General features: G+C 48.3%; 1 protein-coding gene across 2 annotated transcripts in view; it reads right to left on the bottom strand.

The window, feature by feature from the left end:
* shf (Src homology 2 domain containing F) overlaps positions 1-25,737 on the bottom strand; it is an 81,011-nt gene that overhangs the window by 8,730 nt on the left and 46,544 nt on the right. The window contains exons 3-6 of one of the 2 annotated variants that reach the window (XM_079736269.1): positions 15,927-16,148; positions 14,523-14,624; positions 1,108-1,282; positions 456-575 (exon numbers count right to left, since the gene is read on the bottom strand). In XM_079736269.1, coding sequence (XP_079592395.1) covers positions 456-575; positions 1,108-1,282; positions 14,523-14,624; positions 15,927-16,148 — 619 coding nt within the window. The remainder of the gene's footprint in view (positions 1-455; positions 576-1,107; positions 1,283-14,522; positions 14,625-15,926; positions 16,149-25,737) is intronic. The other variant, XM_079736270.1, reaches the window with a different exon arrangement.

Raw genomic sequence — 25,737 nt, 5'->3', positions numbered from 1 at the left:
CACACGTGGAGAACAGATACGAGGGACTGACGGTACAGCAGAGGAAGACATGTTCGCCCTGTAGGCATCCATAGTAATGATTATGAGTAATGATGTGTGCGTGTGAATGCCTGTGTGTCTGTGCGTGTGATTGTCTTTCCGAGTGTGTGTCTGTTTGTATGTGTGTGTGTGCGCGTGTGTTTGAACGCATGTCCCAATGTTTGCGTTTGGTTGCGTTTGTGTGTGTGTTGCGTGTGTGTGTTCTGTGCATGCATGCCTGTGTGTGAGTGTGTGTGTCTGCGTGTGTGTGTGTGTGTGTGTGTGTGTGTGCATGCATTCCTGTGTGTGTCTGCGAATACGTGCGTCTGCGCATGTGTTTGTGTCAGCATGCATGTGTTCCTGTGGGTCCTCGTGCCTGCGTGCCTGTGTGTGAGTGCGTGCACGTGTGTGCCTGTGTGTGTGTGTGTGTGTCTTACTTGAGGGACAGGGAGAAGTCGTTCTTGCTGGTCTCGCTGTTCCTCACCAGGTAGCTGGCCTCCTTGCAGAGCCTCAAGAGGGACTCAGCGTCGGTGCGGCTGACGGCCCCGTGGTACCAGCTGAAAAGAGAAATGAAGAAAATGAAAATGAAGAGGGATGGAGCTCATCAACGGGCCGGAGAGCGCCACCTAGCCCGGGTTCATAGAGAGACCCTTCCCATAGCGGCTGGGCTAACCCCCAAGAATACACGATAAGCAGAAAACATTGGGAACCGTTTAGCAAATCCTCCAACCCCCCGTTTTCTGCCTTTTAATCCACGGTGAAAAGGATTACGCATCCAATGATTCCAATGGAGGAGAAACATCACACACACACACAAATGTGAAAAATAGATGTACACACACACAGACGGATGTAAAAGACGCGCACACACATCCCTCCGCGAGGAGAAGACACACACACACACACACACAGGAACACACACTCACCAATATGTACACACACACACACACACACACACACACACACACACACACACACACACACACACACACACACACACACACACAGCCCCTGTACTATGGATTCTTTGAGTCCAGACATGCAGTCTCTAGCTTGAGTCTACGGCGGTCCCTGAACCCTGAGACTCACAACTGGTTCTCCAGGGGCAGGCCGGGGTCGATGCGCTCCCCCTGGGAGGGGCTGCAGTGGTCCAGCGCGGTCATCTTGGTGTTGACCAGACAGCCGCTGGAGTGGCGCTGGGGCGGCCGGGTCTTCGCCTCCCTGGGGGGCGAGCCGCGGGGCTTGTCCACGCCGTCGAACTGGACTGAGGGGGGGGGGGGCAGAGGAAGAAAGTCGTGGTTCAAACTATATTCGATGGAATCATACAGAAAATGAATGGAATCACATGTTATCTGTGGACATCAAAATACACAGAAGAGAGATTGAATGTTCTCACAGATTGCATGAATAGGGCTGACTTGCGATCCAAGCGGATTCATCTGCAAGCCCATCACAATTGGAGTGAAGTAGGGATGTTGTTCAAACACAAACACACATGTACACACGCACACTTTGTGTGAAACGTTTGGCTGAAGGTCATGTACACAAAGAGTGAGGCATGAATCGATGGAACGCCACTGTACACACATGGCTACAAGGCTCTCAGACACACAGCTACATTCACACACACACAAACAAACACACACACACACACACACGCGCACATGCTCACCAATGCAAATCCCTGAATGAGAGAAGGTAGTCGATCATTAAGGGAGTCTTTTTAAAAAAAAAGTAGTCAAGGTCAACCTAGGAAGCGATTCTCTAGTTCCCATGGCGACCACCCAGGACCCTGCCTAGTTTACCAAAGAGAGACCTGTGATTATGAACCTGATTACAAGTGGGGTGTAGAAAAACAAAAACAAAAAAAAGCTGTGCTTTCTCAACCGTATCACAGTGAGAGCATTGCACCAGCTGAGGATGAACGGAGAGAGCGAGTGAACACATTGGTTCTGACACGGGGCGCCGTGGCTCAAACGCACCGGCGGCGGTAAATGTCATCGGAGGGTGGGAATAGTTGGTTCAAGTAGGGTTCATTCCGAATACGTCTCTGTTTGACACAGCGACCTAAAAGCGCCCTTATCTTTGAAACAGCCTATTTAGAGTCACTCACTGTCTTGCCTCTCAAGCCATTTCAGCCTCTGTTTTTCAGTTTTTTAAGATACTATTCCAATAGAATACATTTCCTGGTTTGGAGGAAGGTGTACATTATAGTCAAGCCTTTTAATGGAATGCTCCCAGCTAGCTGGCACAACCCACATCATATATTCTTCAGTCACGTTTTCCCGCCATCACATTTGGCTAATCAGCTGCTAATGCTTAATTACCTGGACTCCAACATGGCAACCATGGCAAGGACAGCCAGGCGCTGTGATCGCAGAACAAATTGAGGAGGAGAATAGGGCCCTACGGCTCCCTGGTCCTCAAACAGCAGCGAACGGATATCACATTACACATCCCTGCATGCTGCTATCAATCCGCTTAGATAGATTAGAAGGACAATGCGGCCCTGACGCTCTTCATTGCATTAGCGGAAGCTCCGGGACAAAGGGATGGCAGCCACACATGACAACCACCCGGTACACAGGGGAAGTATTAAGGCATGGTTGGGTGTGTAACTCCAGCCCTTATTAATCAACATGCATTTTTTGTTACTTTTATTACGACTTATGCGGGGACATGGTTTTTATTATACAAAAATAAAACCTTTTTTCAAATCGAGGGGATATAATGATAAGAATGTTAAGAAAAACCACCGCCTGATATGTACTTTGTGCTTGACTCAAATCCTCTGCAGTTCTATATCCGGCCACTGAGGGCCTCTCTTCCCCTCCTGTCCACTGGGGAGCAGACCGACTGAGCGCCGAGGTCTTGCCCTTTAGTTCAGGTTGCTTTCCCTCAAATAGAAATCGGGAGAAGGCTCACTAACGTCCGTGAGTCAAGAAACATCTTTCTCAGGTTGATTGACAATTGTTATCTGCCTGGAAGTTACACAATTGTTCTGCTGTAGTGTGCGTTCTTCCCAGAACCTCACACAAGACAGCTAGGCAATTAGCTTATTATTGTATTTAATTCACATACGTACAGCTCCCACTTGACACACACACACACACATGCTCAACTACGAACACCGTACGTGCGTGTTGGCACGCGTGTGCGCGGGGTATGAGCGAAAGACAGCGTTTCCATGGAAACTGACCCAAGGGGAAAGGAGTTGATGTGCGTCTGTGGCGTCTTATTCTTGTCAGCCCATAACGGATCACAACATGACAACATGGCCGCCATCTCGCCCCCGTCACCGCATGTCATTCCCCCCCCCCCGTCATCTTTCTCATCCCTATATTCTTTCCCTGCCTGCTGTGTTTGTATGGTGAGTATGCGTATTGTTTGTGTTTGTGTGTGCGTTCGAAGAGAAAGGCGAAATAGGAAAGAATTGCAAACACCAATTTATTTTGTTTCCCCCAAGATAAAAAAAACACTGGCAAAGTGCTCACGGTATATGTGTGTGTGTGTTTGTGCGTGTGTGTGTGTGTCTGTCTGTCTGATTGTGCGTAAATCTGTGTCTGTCCGAGTGTATGTACTTCCGTGTCTGTCCGAGTGTGTGCACATGTCTGTCTGAGTGTGTGTACATCCGTGTCTGTCTGAGTGTGTGTACATCCGTGTCTGTCTGAGTGTGTGTACATCTGTGTCTGTGTGAGTGTGTGTTTACATCTGTGTGTGGGGTGGAGCACCCTGTGTAGACAGAAACAACAAGCGATTACATTTCTATTCAACATCACGTCTGATCCAGAAAGGCACTACTCTTAAAGTCACGGGTCAACAAGCGAGTCATAGTACTCCACATTTCGCAAAAGACATGCCAAAGCATCTCCACATCATGTATCCATCATAATTAATGATCTCTCATTGGTCTCTGGATGCCAATGAGACCCAAAGCTAATTGACCTTATTTGCACTTGTGTGCATGTAGTAATCTATCTCCAAGCGCAGCTTTTCACTTGATTCCTATTCAAATGCCGACTGTCGAAAAATGATCCTCAAATCTGGGATGTGGAAGTGATGAACCAAACTAAGTACGGGCTATCTGGTCATCGCCACTCTTTTAACGGGCAGAGATCCCCCACAGGTGGACTCCATCAGGCCTCTTATCTGATCAGACCTCTCCATCTCTGGTCCTGATCGCTGCCCTGCGGCCGCCTGAAAGCAAAACCCAAGCTAAACAAACGTGATCATTTCAAGCGGCCATGTGTGAAAGGAACCCATGTCTGGCCGCCTTGAAAGCCCTCGCTGGATCTGCGCGAGCATTATGGTCTGGGGCTGAACACGGCTGGAAGCCGACCAAACTCATTCCCTCCCCCCCCCCCCTTCATTCTCCAGAGCACACACTGCAGCACACAGCACAGGGAATTGATGGGAGGATCGGCTCTCGGGAGAAAGACCCTGATAGGTAGTTAAAAAGAGACAAGAGCCGGCGTGCACGCTCACACGCACGCTGGCACACACCCACACACACACACACACACACACACACCAGCAGGCACGCACTCACACACAGAAGAGAGTCAAGTCATTGAGTGTGTTGAGTGTGCATGTGTTGAGTGTGCACGTGTTGTATGCATGTCTTGAGGGTACACATACTGAGCGTGCACGTGCTGAGCGTGCACGTACTTTGCGTGCATGTGCTGAGGGTGCACGTGTTGCGTGTGCACGTGCTGAGTGTGCACATGTTGCGTGTGTACGTGTTGAGTGTGCACGTGCAGAGTGTGTACGTGTTGAGTGTGCACGTGTTGAGTGTATGTGTTGAGTGTGCACGTGTTGAGTGTGCATGTGTTGAGTGTGCACGTGTACAGTGTGTACGTGTTGAGTGTGCCCATGCTGAGTGTATGTGTTGAGTGTGCACGTGTTGAGTGTGCATGTGCACATCTGCGCGGGCCATCTTGATTGTTGCCTGTAGAGCCGGCTAAACGGAATCTGTGCATCAGATTGGACTGTCAGTCAGATGGTGACTGATGGACACGGCGGATAAGACGCCCTCTGCAAGCGTGTCTCTCGTCCGGCTGCTTTGTACGCAAACAAGGAGGGGGCAGGGGGGGGCCGTGCTGATTGGCCAGCAGCGAGATAAGCGCAGGCCACTGAGGTCAAAGTGACATCACCATAATCAGGCAGCGGTGGAATGCGGCACCAGACTAAACAACAGCACAACCTAGATTACAAAGACAACACAACATCGATCAAGCCACTTTTGCACCGCGTTGAATATTTATATATTTTTTGGTATCTACTACATATGGTCCACAACAGGTTCCTCAAAAGCTTATTTGGTTAATTGACGAACAATCTTAAAATCCTGATAATTGACATGCATTTAGCCAGTGGAATACTTAAATTAAAAAAATTCTAGGTTTCAGTTTAGCCAGCTGTTGCTCGTTATTAAGCTTGCAACTGTCTTCGTTATTGCAACTCTTAATAAAGAGTGCACTTAAACTTTTCTTCTCTACTCATTGACTTCTGTATGACAATTTTTCTCAACTGATGTTTATCATTTCCATGCTAATGTCCCTTAATTTACTGGTCTGAACCGAGAAAGGTCGAGGACTCTGGGGCAATGGAGTCGTAAACGGTAGATATGTGTGATAAACACAGCCATTTTCCAGCTTTGGGTTGTTGTGAAGTGATTAAGAGATCCACAGCTCATTAAAGTGAACAGCAAAGTCTGAAAATATAACCCAACGAGAAATAATACACCATCTAGGGAAGTGACCTTACTGCTAATTACAAATAATTATAGTTAGGGGTATAATTATATATATCCACAAAGCCTTGATTACAAAACAGCACCCACTGCAATCTTCTTAGCAAACTTGTAACTTTTCCCAAACACAAAGGAAAAGCTTGACGGCAAAAAACAGTTCCTGTAATTAAATGGAATAAGGGAAACTTTTTAATCAATTAGTTTCCAACGTAATTAATACAAAAGAGAAGGGGACGCAAAATGGAAAGGGAATCAAATCTTAAGACAAAAGGCAAACCGAGAAGCTCATTATTCCAGGAAACGACAAAAGAGTTCCCATTTATATGTAAATGGGCCACCTTCCTTGTCACACGATTTTTGGGTTTTTGATAAGGATCCCGAGTGAATGAAGCAGTCCTTCCGTGTACTGAAAGGGGCTCTGGGTTCTTGCGAACACAATATCATTGCCAACACACAACTTAGTGAGAGGCGGCAGGTGGTCGCAAAAAGAAAGAGAAAGAGTGTGTGTGTGTGTGTGTGTGCGTGCGTGTGCGTGGCGAATGAGGGATCTCTCAATGGTGTAGGCCAAGGTTGTAACTGTACTCACAGGGGTCACAGGGTCACGAGGCCCAAGTTCCCCCCCCCCCCCCCACGACCCTCTACACATGGCAAAATGTCTTCCACTCTGATCTCTGACCTCCTCCATGTCTGGGGGTCCCACTCCCTCAGACAGAGACGGGGTCCCCTTTCACTTCGGACGCCGACCCTAAGCCCACTCGCGTCAGCCGAGAAAACACAACCTTTCCCAAGGAATTACGGGGAATAAATCATCCGTGGCCGCTGTCCTCGCGTCCACCACACACATCAGTGTCCTCTTACACGGCCCGGCTCCGAGCCCTTCACACTCCCGGGAAGGAAATCCCAATCCGGCCATTAGTTCTGCTGCAAACGGCCCCCTTCTCCCTGAGTGATCTCAGACCCTGCCTGGAAGGCTCCAGAGGCAGCCACGAGATGCCGGGCTTCCGCTAATGGCTTTCGGTTTGAAAAAAAAAAAAAGGCTAGGTTATTTGAGGCTTACGCTCGACGGAACGCCGTGACCCCTGAAACCGTTCACGATTCGTCTGAATATTTGTGCTCAGAAGGGCTGCCTCTGAGCACCGTGCCCAAGACGCGTTTTCAAGGTTCTGATTGTTGGCGAGAGGAAATAGGGGTCACTGGGAGTGGCTGCACCCGTTCAGAAGGAAACGCAGTCAAATAAAAACTAATGAGCCTTCAGCGACAAAACCTGGGCCGTGGTGAATTAATCTCCGCCAAGGGAAATTCTGACAGAACCATTGTTTCGTTTAGCGGGGCCTGGTGTCAGATCTTGCAGAGCTTTGATCCACAACAAAGGGTGAACAGTTGGTCGTTTGCTTACCTTGCCACGAAAGGCAAAGCGTACGCAATTATTTTAACACCCAATGAAAGTCATGTCAATATTTGCATTTTCATGGCAGAAACTAGCAAAACCCCATGGATTCAATTATAATATCGTTGCAATTCTACTATACTATACAATAACACTTTGACCTCTAAGTGGAAACTTCTACTGCACACACACACACGATGGCGAAATAAATAGCAGATTAATGGGACAGGAAAAACAATCGCACCTACAAAAAGTAGATCAAATCAACTTTTATGAACTCACTCCTCGATCCTCACACATAACGATGGGGTGGATACTTAGATGTGAAGATAGCGTTATGGATAGTCGGATGAATGAAGATATAAATGCTGGGGTACATCAAAGGTTTCTAACCCATTTTAGCCACTGACCCTTTTAGGGTCCCAACAACATGCTAGCATGTTAATAATATTAAAAATAATAATTTGACTTTACATGCACACATATCTGCACCAATCAACCAGCGCTGCCATTATCCCCTAGGATTCAAAACAGATAAAAACAATCAATGCAAATCTCGGACCGCTCTGATTTCCGAATCGGGCCCCCAACCCAGGGGTGAATGTGGGCCCCCCGGGGTGGAGAACCACACAGAGCGGCACTGGTTCTGCGGGGGCGGGGGGGGGTGAGAGAGTGGGAGAGGGGGGTCGAGGCGCCAACTGGACGGACGGTTACACGGCGACACCAATCACCCACCATTGTGGTGCTGGTCACAGGCGGTCTGTCCTGGGGGGGGCTGAGAGGGAGACGGGGGCTCCTCCTCCTCCAGCAGGGGGGAGGTGCTGTTGAGCTGACCCACGGGGGGGGGCCACGGCAGGTCCTTGATCACTTTAATCTCTACTGCAAGCGTGGCCCGGATCACCAGCGAGGGGGTGGAGGGGGAGGGAGGGGAGACGGAAGGAAGGGAGACAGTGGTCAGGAGGAGGAAGGAGCAAAGTACACGAGAGGAGACGGGGGGGGGGGGGGAGATGGTGAGGGAGACACCGGGACACAACCACCAGGGGAGAGGGGAGGGGTAAGGGAAGGGAGGCACGGTGGGTGAGTGAGCGAGAGAGAGAGAAAGGAAGGAAAAAAGGCACACATGAAGAAAATAGATGCAGGCAGTTGCAGGACTAGAAGAGCATCAATTCAGTGTGGAACCGAGAGCTGGCTCCACGGCACAGATGTCAGCCCTGGCAGCAGAGCAGCAGAACAGGAGAGGAGAAGAAGGAGTGAAAGGAAGATTAGGTTAGTGCAGTGCGCCAGGTTGAACAAGCCGTCAGCGCCCCCTCACAAGTGAGAGCGCCTCACACGTGGGCCCTCCCAGCTCATTAGACCAAGGTCAAGGAAAGGGATGCCCTTGATTACGTTTTAGAAAACCCCAACTCTGGTTTCTTCACGAGACCGTGAACCCGGCTCCAGCACCTCTCCACCGGCAGGAGAGAGATCTGATCCAAAAGTGGCGGCGATTAAACATGATGAATCCTCGAGATTAGAGAACACAGGGATTTAAAATGGGCGGTATTCATCATCAGACATGGCGAGTCAGAGACACAGCAGTGCTCAATGATTCTTCTCAATAACACAATAAAAGCTTTTTCTTCGCTCCCACAATAAAGTATTATATGTATTCTGCATTCTGCATTTGGAATCAGCCTCGGAGTGATCCATCGCGTTGGCGGACCCTCTCCAGACGTAGCCCCCCCCCCCTGAATAATACATGGCGGCCGTCCAAACGGTGGTATTACCAGTGTAAATCGAGGGCTGGCGTAAGAGCATATCTTTCACTTAAGAGTGGACCACTCGTTAAACAGTGTGGGGGTTTTAATAAATGTGGCGGGCTTAACGGGTCGAGACTTCTTCAGTGTCCACCAGAGAGCTGGAGCAGGGGAGTCTGGGTAATAAAGAAGCACAGAGTACCACTACGGGGATAGGGGGGTGGGGGGGTCTATAGCGGTGGATGTCCTGCTGCCCGTCAGCCCTAATGGTTTAACGAAACTGTAAAAGGACAACCGAGCCGTTTGGTAATTTCATTTAAAAGGGAACACAAAAAAATAGCAAAGACCAGAGACCCAACAAACCTAAGTTAATTCTGGGATTTTATTGGCGAAACCCCAGGGCGCCTGATTCACCGGTCGACATTAAAGCACTGTACTTTATTTAACGTCGTAAAACGTTAGGGTTTCGTTAAGGGAGAGGAGGACCAGGCCAGGTCTAGTTCGTGGAATCGCGAGCCACCATTGCTTCATTGTTTTTGTTATACGCAATGACTGCAATTCCCAGAAAACCTGCTCCGACAATGTCTGCAGGTGGCACTAATAATTATACCAGCAATCGAATGTCATACATCTGCATACCATGTAAGTATGCAGATGCATACCTACATGATAGGTCCTATCTGTATTCGAAATGGGCAAACCCCAGTAAGGCTTTCAGCTGACTTTTCAGTTAGCTAGCGACTAGGGCAGGCAGCTAACATCTGATTCCGCTGCCATGATATCAAAGGCATTATACTCACATCATTAGCTCGACTCTCTGCTGCCGTTTACTTAGAGAAGAGACTGTTCCTTCCTGCAGCCCTTTTAAAGGCACTACAGCCCGCGGGAACACAGACTTGATAATGACATGTTCCATCAGCAAGTATTTATATCAGCCGGTGAACCGGAGATGAGGACATTCAATAGCCGGTGATAGCCGCATGATGTCACCGTGTTAAGCGAGAGGCATCTGAAAGGAGGGCCAAGTGGTTTCGTAATCCTACTGGTGATAATGGCCATGCCTGGAATCTCGCCCATGTCTCCCTCGCCCATCGCTTTAATGCCAGCAGGTACTTTGATTTAGACAAGTACCAATCAATGGTTTGACCCTGTGTGTTAACTCTGTAAAGTGCCTTGCAGTATTTAGAAAAGCGCTATACAACTTGAAAGTATAGTCATTATTAACATTAACAATACTTGGGTACAAACCAACTCCTGTGGGAGAGGACTTAGGAATTAGGCAGTATGGACAATGGTCTGCCTGAAATATGACAACTTTTTCATCTGAGGGGTGAAGTCGGGGCCTCTCCTCCTCTTTCCATTAAAAGCCTAGTCCTCATTTCGCGTCGCAGATTACCGTGTAATTGTGCGGGGAGTTGAGGAGAGCATGCACTTTACTCCCAGAGTGGATGATGAGTTTCAGGCCATTCTTGCGCAGATTTGCTTGGTTGCACATCTGAATAATAGCATTTTGGCATTTCTGGAATTATGGTAAAGTGATTCAATAGGCATGGATGGAGGGTGTGTGTGTGGGGGGGGGGTGGGAGAGAGAGAGTTACGTCTGACGCCCGCGAGCGAGTGATTTCTCCAGTCATCTTCTAATATATTCAAAGATGCCGTCTGCCCTAGAGGATATTCTTTCTAATAGGTGGCGGCTTTAGATGCCATGAGGGCATCTAAAGCTGCATGGCTGAGCCCCTGGCTCCAGGGCTGTCACGTCACTCTGGGAGGGAGTAAGGAGTCAGGGGATCCCAGGGAGAGGGACCCGCAGGGGGGTGATGTGTTGAGCCGGCCTCCCACCGGTCTCTCCAGCCCTCAGTTCATACCGAAATGATAACCGCAATCCACACACGGCACATGTGGAAAGTGCAGATTATGTGCCGTTTAATGGCTCGATAAGGCATTTAAAGGCCTGTTATTTAGTGTCAGGTGGTTAGCTTTGACTACTGTGGGATTTGCTGGGTTTCCAGCTGAGCTTCTGCTTTAAAACAAAAAACGGTTAAATCGTATAATGTAATCAGTGGCACATAATAGGTAGGAGCGTCTTCATAATGGGGGAAACATCTGTAAATATTTATACACAATTGCACTACATGCACTGTGTAGAGGCATCGAGTCACCTATCTGTTGAGCTGGAAACGTAACATTGGTATAATGATCAGTTATTATTAAAAATAGGTTTAAATGTTAAATTGACAATACGGTATCCCTTAATGGACCTGGGCATTTGCCTCATTCAAGAAAATTAATAATTGTCTCTAGAACCAATACTGTACTGTACGGCATGGATCCCCTTTACGATCCTTGTGTGTGTGTGTGTGTGTGTGTGTGTGTGTGTGTGTGTGTGTGTGTGTGTGTGTGTGTGTGTGTGGGCGAGTGTACTGTATGTGCGTGTGTGCATCTGTGTGTCTGTGTGCACAAATGTGTGTCTGTGTGTGGGTGAGTGTGTGTCCGCGAGTGTGTGCGTGGCCAATGTGTATGAGTGAAGATAAGAGCCCTCTAGCCGCTGCCAGGAGATATTTGGGGGGCTCATGACAGGGGGGCTTTCATGAAGGTTATCAGGGCCGACCGCAGGAGGGAGGGGCCAGCGGGTCGGGCAGGAAGCGGCCGTGTTGACGGACAGCACGGGCCAAAGCCGCGTGGAACCCCCCCCCCCCCCCCAATCATCCACCCACCCCCCCAACAGACACTGAGGAATGGCACAGAGGTCCACTGTAGTCTGTCCCCACAGAGGGACCCAACGCTCGCCCTTGGTGCACTTAAACACTGAATCAATTATTGACCGTGGGACATGAGAATTAAGCATCAGGTTCCTCGGGTCGTTAAACGTCTGAAGTTACAGCACAGCCCCGCGCTGTTGGACAACTGGTTCGGACGACGGCTCCCTGCGACTCCCGGTGTTAAGTGTGAAGGTATCACTCGTGGGGGCCGGTGACATGGGGCGGGTGGTACGGGGGCGAGGGAGATTGAGTGACATTGGCTTTCTATGCCTCGCTCGCCGAGAGCTGCTTCGGGTTTCCAGCGGCTGGTGACCACGTCTGGGTATGTGCGAACGCGATACTGTCACGCTCTTAAGTAGCGGCCCTATGTTTACACTGATGAGCGCATGCATGCCAGCACGCACACCCATGCCGGCACGCACACACTGACACACACAAAAACAACCCCCCCCTCGGCATCATCCATCACAGGGTCCCGGCTCAGGAAAGAGCCCGGTGAGACGCTGGTGGCTGGTGGATGAGTGATTAACCACAACCACCACTACACTGCCCCCCGACACAGGCTAACAAGGCAGGGGATTTACATGCCATTGCCTACCTGTCAGGAGCGATGCCCATGCACAGTGGACAATCACACCGAGAGGAGTGCTCCAGAAAGGGCGAGCAGGCAGGAAGGAAGGAAGGAAGGAAGGAAGGAAGGTAGGAAGGAAGGGTATCTAGGATATGAGCAGCTGAGGACAGGCAATACCCTGTTACGCTTCTCCTCTGTTATTAATGAAGACAAATTGGCATTTCTAAGGATGTCAGTGGAGTGCTGGACCATAGAGCAGGAAGGAGGAGGGAGCAGGAGGCAGGAAGCCTGTTGTTTAAACCCTCCGCTTTCTCACGCCCACACTCACAGCTGAGGGGGGCCCGGGAATCTTTCTTCATTATCAGCTTATACTTTGTTTGCAGACACTTTCATTCCCCCACCTAAGTGTATAAAACGAACACAGCGGAATTGGGATATACTGAGGACCCCGGCGAGGAAATATGAAGAGGAGAATAGCATCATTATTCATCTATGCAAATAAGAGTCTTAAAATGCAAATTGTTGAAAAGTTCCCCCGCAGCCTGTAACTACACACACAGACACACCGACATGACGCTATCGTCATCCATGCCACTGCTCCCGTTAGGGAGAGGTGCCTGCTGGGAAAGGCGGCGGTTAATGAACATTTATTCTATTCTTTTAAAGAATTAACGGTAGTTAAAATTTGAATTGACCGGGATATGCGAGAGGGGGCAAAAAAGGTCCATGCAGCTGCAGAGCACTTTAGCACTGCAATACTTCATTACATGATATTGGATACATCAGCCCATAAATAACAATGTGATTGAACTGCATTAGGTATCTGGTGTTTTGTTGCCTTGAATAGGCCTGAAGTGTGATTGCATGATTTCATAATGGGCTTAGGTTTCCGGGCGTCCTATACTGTACATTCTTCATCTCCGGTCCTCCGGGGAGCTGGGGGAACACGAAGCAGTCCCTTGCAGCCGGAGGTAAATCTAATTCAGCTCAGAGCGTTCTGGAGAGCAACGACGTTAGCGTCTCCGGTCCGGGGCCGGGAGAGGAGACGCAGGAATCGAATTACCTCGAAACAACCAAAAAGCTAATAAGAACAGGAGGATATAGGTTTGGACGGATGACGAAGGCCACGGTGAAGTGGAGTGAGTTAAATCGATCCAAAGACGCTCGGATAAAAAAAGGAAACTGAATATAAATTCGGAACGATGGAAATTGCGAGTTGGAATAAACTCAATTCGGCCGGTGCACAATAAGTAAATTGTAATATTGTTTTTTGTTTCCAAAATACAATGTCAGTAGCTCCTACAGTCTAGCCCCCGCAGACTTCTAGTGCTGTGGACACAAAGCTCAGAATTGAAAAGCAGTGGAATTTTCTTCAATCACGCCGATAAGCCGTCTAGATCCAGGTGGTTCGGCGCCTGGTTCAAACCTCAAAGTATTTTATAGAAAGCAAAAATAGGACAAGCCTCCACTGAGAGAATCTCTATTTTTAAGCAGGCCATCAGAGGAGTGGAGCTATTTTATGAAACAATTATTGCCAGCACAGAACATGAGGTAGACTAAAGATCAATAGTAATGAAGGCGAAATATTTTCTCTAAGGGAGCTTTTATCTTGAAAAAAACTCCCTCTTCTCAGAGAGGATAAACAGCAGGAGAAGCTGAAAGGGGGAGTTAAAGGAGGCTTGTGTTGTTGGTGAATAGCACCCTAAATAAGCTCCACTGATTGCAGCTCGGCACAAATAGAATTAGGGAGGAAGGTGTGGTCAATAGTAAAGGAACATCATTTTTCTACTGGTAAGAGACGCACGCACACACACACACACACACACACACACACACACACACACACACACACACAAGCACAAATAAATATGATTACACCAATGCTCTGGTTAAAAAAAGCAAGCAAAAAGAGAGTTAAAAACATAGACATTGACATAAGACCATGTACATATACACGCATTCAAGAGCTTGACTAATGTTAATAGTGGTCCAAACCCACTCACCCAGTCCAGTAAGACCTAACGAGGCCCAAAACAAATTAGCTCGTTAAAGAATCCAAAATGGTGACCCCCCCTCTTGAAACTCAATTTTAAACGAAAGTGCTTCAACTTGGGGAGTAAATCGATGCTAAATGAGTTCTCAGGATCCAGCCCGGTGCAGGGGATTTACGTCAAGCTCCGACATGCATGCATACACACACAAACACATGCATAAATAACACACACACACACACACACACACACACACGGGCCGACAGTCCAGAGACTGCCCACCCCCCCAGCCCTGCCTCCACCGGTACCTGTGAGAGATTTAGCGGTGCAGTCCATTCTTCTGTGGGGGACAGTTCCAGCAGTGCCATTTACAGAGTCCTCGTAGCTAAGGCAGTCATAACAAAGCAGAGCTGTTCAAAGAACGGAGAAAAGAACAATAGTTTTGGTTGTTTTGTCGGTTCAGGGTTCTTTTAGCTACTTTTCAAAAGGTTTAGAATTTCAGTTATTTCTTTTCATATATCACCAAAAAGCTGTTATTTTTCTTTTTTTAAAAAGCCATGTAGATTTTTGCACATATATTTTGGATCATTTTCACAGTTCTGAAACAGCCCTGCTCAATGTTATGGCTGTTTAAGTCATGCAGACACAGTAGAAATTATAACGCCAGCAGCACCACATCCCTGAAGCATGCACGGACATGGACACACAAACAGACAGACACAGACACACAAACAGAAACACACACACACAGACCCAGATACAGACACACAGACACAAAATGCATGAATATCTGGCCGGCTACCATCAGTCAAAAGAAGTATCACATCATAAAATACTAAAAACAGCCAAAGCACCTTCAAATGACCCCGATATCTAGCCTAGTGTGTTTCCCCACCGCAGGGAAACACCGCAGCCGATAAGAAAAGAGAAAATGCATGGCAACAGAGGAAGCCCCACAGCCTGATAGAACAATATGCATGAAGCGTAGCACGGGGAAAAAAAGGGGTATTACTGTTAGTTAAGACCAGAAAGAACAAGAAGAGCAAGGTGTTAGGTGACGACCATTCAGACTGGAGGCCGGTGGTAGAAACATGACAGCCATGGCAACCGCAGTTAACCCCCGTCCCAGCCCCACAGACTGGTTGAATTACCCGTGCTAATCGCTGTGCTTCTAACATGAGGGGCTGAGCAGAATGAGAAACTCAAAACCGGAACAATTGAGAAGGAGAAGTATACGTTTTCACAGATATTCGTATTTTAAAAGGATTTGAAAAAAACCAAGTCTTCTCCGTAAAGGAAATTGGCGTGTATCCCTTGAGACAAGCAAACTATTCAGTCCGTTTTTGTATTCATAATTTTGGAAATTAAAAATATGATTCATAAAGTATACCCATGACTTTGAGCTATTTGACATTTATAAATCCATCCCATGTGGTTAAAGTTGAGGAGTTTTGCCGTTATTGACTCAATTGCCACTTAAACCATTTAACAAAAAAAAAAGAAAGTGTATTGCTAAATTTAGGAGACACTTTTATATTATAAAGAGACATTTAGCACGCAAAATATCAAAAACACTAAAGGTTAGGGTTTGGGTATTATCTTAAGGGCTTCAAACCCAGCTCCTTTCAACTGACTCACCAGCCTAACCCCAAGCCCCCCCCTGCTGCCGGCCGGTTCCCCTGGCGACGCCGCCCGCCCCCTGTGCCGTTTACCTGCGAAGGCCTTTGAGATGCGCTCCTTCTTCCACTCCCAGGGCTGGTCGTACTCCTCGGGGGGCCGCTCGTCGTCCTGGGGCAGGCGGCTCTCCCGGCCGCAGCGGGATCGCTCGGGGTCTGAGTCGTCGCCGCCGTTCTCCGCCGGCTCGTAGGGCGTGTCGTACAGGGGGAGCTGCTTCCCGGAGCCGTCCTTAGGGCCGCGACCGCCCGAGCGGATCTCTGGAGACGGAGGAGGGGGGAGAAGAGGCTTCGTGAGCGACTGAGGTATCAAGCATGTACTTTTAAGCCTATGATGCTACTTATGAAGGAGGAGGAAGCTTGGGAGACTGACTGAGGAAACCAACCTATCCTGTATCCTCTACCACAGGCCTCCCTATGATGATATTTATGAAGGAGGAGGAAGAAGAAGCTTCGTGAGTGACTGAGGAAACAAACATTTACATTTAGCAGACGCTTTCGGTACAGTAAAGATGTTCATAGAACCACGTGCAAAGCACTTACAATCGCTAGGTTAACCCATTCCCTCTATGCAACAAATATAGCTAGGATAAGATGCTACATAACTAAGTACTATAACTATCAATTGCCAGGACCAACCCTATGATGCTACTTATGAAGGAGGAGGAAAAGGCTTTGTCAGTGACCCAGGAAACAAACCTGTAATATTAACCCTATGATGTTACTCATCATAGGGTTAATAGTACAGAGCATCATTCAAGTCTTGAAGGATGCTCTTATCCATCCAATACTTAACAATAGGAATTATGTGTTAAGATACAGTCATAAACAGGTATGGGGCTGGTACATCAGGATGCATCATGGGATATTTGTGTTGGAGATTCTCTAGACTCAACATAAATAAACCGTAATACAAGATAATCGAAACTTTGTTTTGCCATGTCTTGAATGAGAAAAATGACTAAGCAGTGACTAAAACACCATGACAGCCAACCACACCCCTAAGTAGCGAGGGCAACTTGCTCCAGGATGCAAAATAGTTTGTTAAACCCAGATCCTCTTGGCTAGGGGACCCGACACTATTGCACAGAAAACACGCGTTCAGAAACTATTCAGAGACACACACGGGGAAGACGGCATGGAGGTATTTGCATGCATACGAGAAAGCCTCCATAGTGTCTTTTCCTAAACCCTTCCTCATCACAGGCGCTGGAGAGGCTGCCGGCCCGAGGCTACAGGCTGTCGATGTCTGTCAGGGCTCGTGTTAGGAAGGAAGCACCCCACTGGTCCTCTCACCCTTCACTCCGCGTTAAACCCACTAACGGTAAACACACATCATCTTTTATTCAGAACTCTCGATATCTCTCCCGGGCAGAGCGCGAATGCATAATAAAACCTGAGCGCGCCCCCCCTCGCCACGCCATCGGTTGCACAGAGTCAGGTCGGTTTCAAGCGGGCTTCAATAGTCAGACCTATTGAATTGCAATCTTTGAAGAAGAGCCTTTTTATGTGCAGAAAGGCACCAGCGGGGGTTAATGCGTCAATCCAGGGCTCACGTTACAGAACACAGTATACGTTTAGTGAATATTTTTCCAAAGCCACTTCGCTCAAACCTCGATCGAGTGTCAGCCCTAAACGTGCACGGCGCTGCTCTGCTTGTCAAGCTGTGACAACAGACGTGACCTCCCGCCAGGCCCTGTGCCCTTGAGGAGCCCGCCTCCCCCCAAACTCCTCCTCGTCCTTCTATACCTCTCTCTGGCTCTCTCTCTCTGGCTCTCTCTCTCTCTGGCTCTCTCTCTCTCTCTCTCTCTTGCTCTCTCTCTCTGGCTCTCTCTCTCTGGCTCTCTCTCTCTCCCTCTTGCTCTCTCTCTCTCTCTGGCTCTCTCTCTCTGGCTCTCTCTCTCTCTCTCTCTCTCTCTCTGGCTCTCTCTCTCTCTCTCTCTCTCGCTCTCTCTCGCTCTCTCTCTGTCTCTCTCTCTCTCTCAGCAGCCAAACTCCATCCTCTTCCTTCCACCACCCCCCCCCCCCGGTTCTAAGCAGCCAAACTCTCCTCCTCTTGGGCCGCATGAAGCTGTTAGCAGCCGGCAATACTGTAGAGTAATGCGATGTGAATGAAATGAAATATTACGCCACACCACTGCATAATTGCCTCTTAGCCCAAGGGAGCCCTTGCAGAAAAATGAGCAATGCGCAGAGTCTAATGGAAGTAGCTGGTGGAGGGAGAGAGAGGAAGAGAGAGAGAGAGGAAGAGAAAGAGAGGAAGAGAGAGAGAGAGGAAGAGAAAGAGAGGAAGAGAGGAAGAGGGAGAGGGAGAGAGAGTGAGTGAACTGCCAGATTCCGATTCTAAACTCCTTGATCTGACTGTTGAGATACTTCATGATGAGATGGAGACTCACCTCTCGGAGTAAGAGGGCAGAGTGTGGCAGCGGTGGGCAAGGGGCCAGGCCGAGAGGGGGCAGAGAGGAGCACATTATGGCAATCTGGCTTGAGGGGCCATTTAATTGGTGGTGGTCTGCTCCGGATAATTTGTGTGATGGATGAAGAACCCCTGCCGACATCCATGAATGAAGAGAGGTGTGTGTGTGTGTGTGTGTGTGTGTGTGTGTGTGTGTGTGTGTGTGCGCGTTTGTATAAGTGTGTGTTTTTGTGTGTGTATGTGTGTGTGTGTGTGTGTGTGTGTGTGTGTGTGTGTGTGTGTGTGTGTGTGTGTGTGTGTGTGTGTGTGTGTGTGTGTGTGTGTGTGTGCGTGTGTGTATATAAGTGTCTCTCTGTCTGGTCTGTGTGTTTGTCTGTGTGTGTCTGTGTCTGTGTGTATCTGTGTGTGTGTGTGTGTGTGTCTGTGTGTGTATGTCTGTGTTCAGTGTGTGTGTGTCAGCAGCACGCCAACATGTGCATCAATCCCATTCCTCCAGCCCGCTCCCCCCTCCCTCCTGTTTACTTTGGTATTGATCTCAATCCTTCATGCTTTACTCCTGGTGCGCCTGTCAGTCTTTCGGGGCGTGCCTGTAGGAGCAGGGCGGAGACGCATCTGCCCGGCACCATTACCCTGATTGGCTTGACGTTACCATCACGACCTGTTGCACAGCTGCAGTCTATCCTCCCCCCCACCACCCCCCTCTGACCCCTGTATTAGGGGTCAGAGGTCAGACACCACACCCTCGGTTACGGTGTGGGGCCCCAGATCCCCTCCAGCACTTGGATGGGAAAAGTTTCTTTCCAGATGCTCCACTTCCTCCACTCACATCATGTTGTGCTTTAAGGCCTGCAGTCGAAGATTGTGGTCTGTTAAGAACCCCCCCCATGGAGGTATCGCAGGCTTAGCTATAAGACTGCTTCTGCTTGGTCATAAAGTAGGAGAAAGAGTTCCACGTACAGCCATCTCCCAACAAGTATCAGCTCTGCACTTCCAGCTTAAATAAATTAAATTAAGAGAGCTGCATTTAAAAAGGGACACCACAGTAGTGCTGAGGAAGACATTAATGGCTACTAAAATAAAGACATGGCTACCACTGTCAGGATACAGGGAGGAGGACATCAATGCAGAGCTATGAAGTCAGCCTGAATACTGTGATTGGATGTATCGCATTCTTTCAGACAGCCAGTCGCTCTGACTCCCCCTGCTTAGAGTCTCCGCTCCGAAACGAGCGACAGTTCTTGTCTTCGTTAGTATCTCCGAGGTTTGTGAACCGAGACGACTATTGAACAGGAGAGAGGAGAAAATATATTTCTGAAAATGAATCAGACAGGCATCCTCCCCCTGCTTACAGCAGAAGTCCTCTGGGCAGCATTAAGATGCCAGAGCACCGGGAACCAGATTCCCCCGGTTTTAATCAGAGCCATTAAGAACAAGCGGCCAGGCAGACAGCGACGGCCGAAGCTCCCTGCCTGCTCATCCACAACATGGTCGACCTTCGACTCAAACCTCGGCTTTTCCCTTCAATCTTCCATCGTTGGGTTCAAGTATTATGTATGTAATCTATAAGGGAATGCATGCTGCCAATATAAAGTAAAGAAAAATACAACAAATAAAAGGGTATTGGGTCGACTGCCACCCATCCACCATTCTAGAGAGTTCTTCAAATAGCATGAAGGAGGAGAGTTAAATCTCTGAGGACTTGGATGAAGGGATTCCATGGCTGCCCGTGAAGCATTCAATGCACCTTTGCACTTTCAGAGAGCTGAAACCAATACGGCTTTACAGAAGCCAATTCCATCCCTCACACATCGCATCGTGGCCTCGTATTTATGAATGTGAAAAAGGGAGGTGAAGGGAGTGTAGTAACTGTATGTCTGCTTCGTGTTTTCAGCCAAAGTCACTTTGGATTCCCCCCACTCCTATCCCTATGTTAAAATTATATTCTGATATATTTCGTTTTTAGGTTATAGAACATAATATAATCCAATTATAGCCCCAGCTCGGAAAGGGCAAGGGAAGAACGGAACTATAAGAACCGGAGACACCTCCAGGGGAAACATAACAGAGGTTTGTCGTTCGCTAAGAGCCATGTTATCTAGGGAGCCATGGCTACTGAAATAACATTAAATAACCTTTAGCAAGGACCAGTGAAACATTAAGGGAACACCACTAAAATGAATGAACACAACAGGTTTGAAAAGCCCTACAAAATATTGACTAACTAACAGTGACACAACAATAAATCATGACGCTGAATTATTCAGAGCAGATGAGTAAATGAGAAAACGTTGCGAGAAAGTAATCAATATAATAAAATTGTATGAAAAATGAGAATACATAATGAATTTAAAAATCAATTGTGGGATAAAATGAGATTACATGATTAGATTAAAAAGAGGTTAGGAGAGAGCCGTAAACCACAATGAAAAGCCATTAGGACCACAATAAAGCTTTGGTCTGGGTGCTGCTCCAGCAAGCACCCAGACCCTCTGTATAGCCCTAATACAACAACATATATTTATGTTGAATACCTTATTAACTCCCGTGGGGAAGCCCACACAGTGGCTCCGTTTCGTTTCTCCGGTCGGAGCTTTCGGGGGAAACCCCTCAGAACAAAAGTGTGCCTCTGCCACGGGACAACCACACACACTACCTGGATCACACCTTTCTTAACATCCAAATCTGCCAGCTCTGAGCAGGCCGTGACTCGTCGCTGCACCCTGGGAGCGGGGCTATCAGGGGCCACCGGCGGAGCTGGGTTCAGCGGGTCTGCCCCGCTTCAGTCCCAGGCGTCTGCTCCCTGACCTGTGGCAGCACGCTGCAGAGAGCTGCTTAGCTTACGGTGACGAGCCCCAGCGCTAAGCCACCAGGGAGGCACTCACCGCACGCAGCTCCCAGTAGACCCAGATAAGGACGGCCACAATGAGACAAGACACGAACGCCCCTGTCTGCCTCATGCTCAAACCCCCCCCGCCCACACACACACACAAACCCTTTCAATGTCATTTTCATGTGTCTGGTGTTTTAGTTTTTTTCGGAACAAAAGCGGCCAAAACAAAAGAATAAATAAGTGCCCTTGCCGGGGTTTGATCACGTGCGCCCATGTGTCTCTCAGGCTGTCAGGGTTTCAATGCTCCTTCTTCGATTTTCCTTTTTGGAAAAGCGCTGTCAATCAATGAACGTAGAATTCATTTGCTGAGCCAAAAATCTCTCTTGCCGTGTTTGTCTGTGTTAATGTCAATATGCATATTTTCTCTTGCGGTGCGGTGCTGTGTGTGTGCGTGTGAGCGTGTGTTTCGACCCCTGCAGATTAAACTAAAGAAGCATCTCAGACAGGACGTTTCACTTTCTTTCAGTTCATATCTGTTACGATGTGGCTGGAGGGGGGCTTTGTAAGCCTGTAATTGGCGATCACAAATTGCAGCAGAATTTAACTGTAAAGAAGATTCATACATCTCTTTTGAAAGCTTCATAGCTTCATTCACTACAAGAAGAAGGCGGAACTCCACCCCATGTAGTCCTGATTTCCGGCCAGAAGTTCTCCTATAGCATAGTAAGCCTGCTGGATCCCAGATGAACCTACTCTTAACCCAAGACCTGCCAAACATCTGCTAGCGTGCCACAGGGACACATCAACGACCAAAGACGACCAGAGATTCAGGTCCACGCTGGATTATGTCCAAACCACCAGAGGACGGAGTATTTTCAGCATGGCCCCGGCGTTTGTTGTGGCAGACATCTTGTCCACATGATCCGCCGTAAGCTGAAAACCTCCGCTACTTCTTGACAGAGAAATTACACAGAATGTAGAAAGGGTCGTATAGATAGCTGTGGAGAGCTGCACTGGGGTTGAAAGAGAGAATGTAGAGAATGTTCTCCTTGAACGGCCGTTTATAACAACCGGCTTGTGCACTTGCACATGTACACGGTTTCATGCATGTTCCTGGATGAGCATCATGTGCTTGTTTCTATTTAGTCGTATCCAGAGTCGTCGTCAAATAAGTGATGCAGAAGATGAACGCCTTCGCTGAACCGAATGAGAGAAAGACAAAGTTGTACCAGAATCCCAAGGAGCCATCACTTGAGGATTCATTGTTGTTGGTAAAGAAATACCGTCTGACTGTTGGGTTTCCTAGACATAAAAGACCACTTCCCCCCAGTGAAATGACCTTTATATTACATGAAAGAAGCTCATCCGGTCGTCTTTTTTTCTCCCCTCCTCAGCCTCTCTGTCTTTCTTTAAAGCCATAAATACAATCTCAGCTCAGCCCCCCAAAGCAAATCTCCTTATCCTCCTTTGTTTCTGCTCAAAGAGGGTCTGTCGGCACAAAGGAACCAAAAGAACACACCACACAACACAATAATTACACTGCATTGTCGGGATACGCAAATGAGCCATGGCTGTCAAAAAACGTGAATACAGATTGAATTTATCGTTATTGTGAAAAGGTTAGCGTTAAAACCCCAAAAAAAAAGCCTGAAATCAGGGGGCAGAAACCAAGTGGTAGGGTCATGTCTTACCCCCTGCTTAAAAAAAGACACACAGTGCTTTGACAAAAAGCATGCAAAATGGCTGTCCTCTCCACGGCCAGAGCACAGCCCACTGCCTGCGATTTCCATTGCGCCTCATTAGGGCTCAGGTGAAGGCTCGTTACCGGAAGACGAATGGGAAACCTGGCCTGGAGAGGTGCAGGGGCGTCCACCGACATGAATCACCAAACAGCCGTCCGTACATACCAAACCAAACCGCCCTCCCCAGTCTATAGAACCGAGGACTTAACGCGGCTCGGGGAGATGCCTCCTGCTTACTTCCTGCCTGAAGAGGCGAGACGCGCAGCCTTGCGGGAGCGGAGCTGCTTCTTATTTAACCGGCTCCGGTTTTGAGCGGAATATACTCTGTGCCTATTGTTTGTGAGCCGTGATAAGGCTGCTGGTGGATTAGGAGGCGAGTGCATCCAGAGTTCAGCCCTCTGCAGAACGGCTGGGAGCCCCGGAACACGACAGCCAACGAATGGGATTAGTTCCGGGACGGGGTACTGTCAAGACCGTGTGCGATAAGAGGAAGAGGAGAGAGAGAGAGGGAGAGAGGGAGCCGCAGAGGATGTAAACAGAAGATTGGAGCTGTACACAGAAGACGCTTTGATGTTCCAGGGTTGTATTTTCATAGGGGATGAATATGTAACACTCCTTCCAGATGGGCTTGAAACTATCAAATAAATCAAAGTGTTGTATTTTCAAAGTCGGGAGTCTGCCATCGAACAGGTCATCCTGGACAATTATCCTTGCAATTTATCATGATTGCCGTATCTGCCACCTATCCCCACTATCGTTCCCCAACATCAGTATGCAACAGTGCAAGAGAGACGGATCTGAAGTAGCAAAATGTACTGATATTCGGTACAACCGTCACGGTTACGTGATGGGGCGGACTCCTCGTGTGGTCGCCAGCCAGCGAAGACAAGGAAGATGAAGGAGGAGACGGGGGGGGGGAGGGGGTAATGGCGCATGGTCACTCATGACTATGATAAACAGCCAATCAACCTGACGCCCCCACATCCCCTCCCCCTATCACCTTCCACCACTGAGGGGTCAACAGCCCATTAGCGGGGATGGGCCTCCAGCAACAGTCAGCCAAGACTACGAACCCCGCCCCAAGTCCGCCTCCGCCGCCACCACCACCCCAGGGGACTTATGACTGCTCATCCATCCTGCCCTGGAGGAGTGAACACAATAGCACAGTGTAGCGCTGGCACAGGATGGTCTGCCTCCAATTCATCGTTGGGAGGAGGGAGAGAAATCTATTAAAGATCTGGCACGAATGAAGCGGTACGGAGATAGGGACGGACGGACGGACTGACTGACTGACTGACTGACTGACTGACTGACTGACTGACTGACTGAGGTCACACGCAGCCTTGTACCCGCAGAGATTGATAGGACTCCGCTCTGAAGGGATTCGAACGACGGCCTCCATTAAAAGGGAGCCGTTTTAATGGAAGTGGGCAGATGGCGAATGGAGAAAGGGAGGGAGTCTCGGCTCTCCAGGTTAGACCGACGTCTCTCTCCCGCTATTAAGCCCACCGCTGCCTGTGCCTTCGCCTCTTCGGAGCTCATTAGCATCACTAAAAGCCAACAAAGCAGTTTCAGTTGGAAATTAAACCTTTTTTTTTCAAACCGCCCCGTAATCTGATAATCTCCCCTACCGGCAGCGAGATGATGTACAGGGTTCCAAACTGGCAAATTAAGTTCCATCGCTATCAGACGCCATGCATTCCTCCGGCTGCCTCTCGTTAGCGGGGGAGGAAGATGTGTGCCGAAACCTAGATAGATTTGCGAAGTAATCCAGTTGCAAATTGAGGATGATAGCGGATCATTTCTAGTGGCAACAACATGCACTTTGTGTGACCCAAACTCATCCATGTAGCAGATTTAAATATTGTCGTGGACCACAGATAAAATCAATTCCACACAAAAAATAAAGTTCTGTCTGGTAATTCATGCTAAATAATGAAATGTTGGGTTTAAAATTCAAACGAGGCGATAGGAAACAAGACATGCATCTTTGGACAATAATGTCTCCGGTTCTCATAATACTTGTCTGAATAATATCAATATGTGTCTAGCTTTTCTTTTCAATCCTTTGGCAAACAACACTAATAATTGTATTATGGATGTAACTTGTCATATTTCCAGAATTACAGCAGAGCAGACCATTGTACATAACTGAAAATAAAACACAATATATGTCCTATATTATTGTTTTCCCACAGAGATTATTCTAGTCTATTTAAGTCTATCAAGTCAGCCAGCAGTTTTATTGGCATCCACAAATCGCCAGTCTCCAAGCCATGTTATTCATAAGAAATCTTCGCAGTTTTTATTTTATGAGCGATTTATAAAATGTACCAACGTTGTCACCCTGTGCATCAATCCTGTACAACATGACATTCTAGCAGCAGAAACCAATAACCGGATCCCACCCCTGATTCCCCTTTAACAAAACACACGTTTCCCATGTTTTCCGCGGCTCGCCCGAGGTCAAGCCACAGAGCTCAGCTTGTGTCTGCAATGGGCACCAATTAACCTTGAGTCATTAGGAAGGGGGTTCCACTAATCTGGAGTACGCCGGATATGAAGGCCAGATCAGAACTCATACAACAAGGAAATGTTTTGGCCCACGCTCTCACACAGCAGCTACCAACCGATTTAACGACAAACACTATCGATTGGTTCCCGTTTTTCCGCAGACGGTGAAAGCACCAGAAGTTCCGCTCTGCTTACTAATGCCGAGCACAGAGGACGTCCTCAGAGGCCCATTTATGAGCAGACTCCTGGGCCAAAACAAATAGTTACACAGCCGTGGCCCTCGGCCTGACCTTGTGATCGGAGCGGCGCGGCCAGGTGATTGTATGTACTGTAAGAAGGTAAATAAAG

Source organism: Pollachius pollachius, assembly GCF_949987615.1.
Source record: "Pollachius pollachius genome assembly, chromosome: 5".
NCBI classification, from domain to species: Eukaryota; Metazoa; Chordata; class Actinopteri; order Gadiformes; family Gadidae; genus Pollachius; species Pollachius pollachius.
This window is presented reverse-complemented; position numbering and strand designations above follow the sequence as displayed.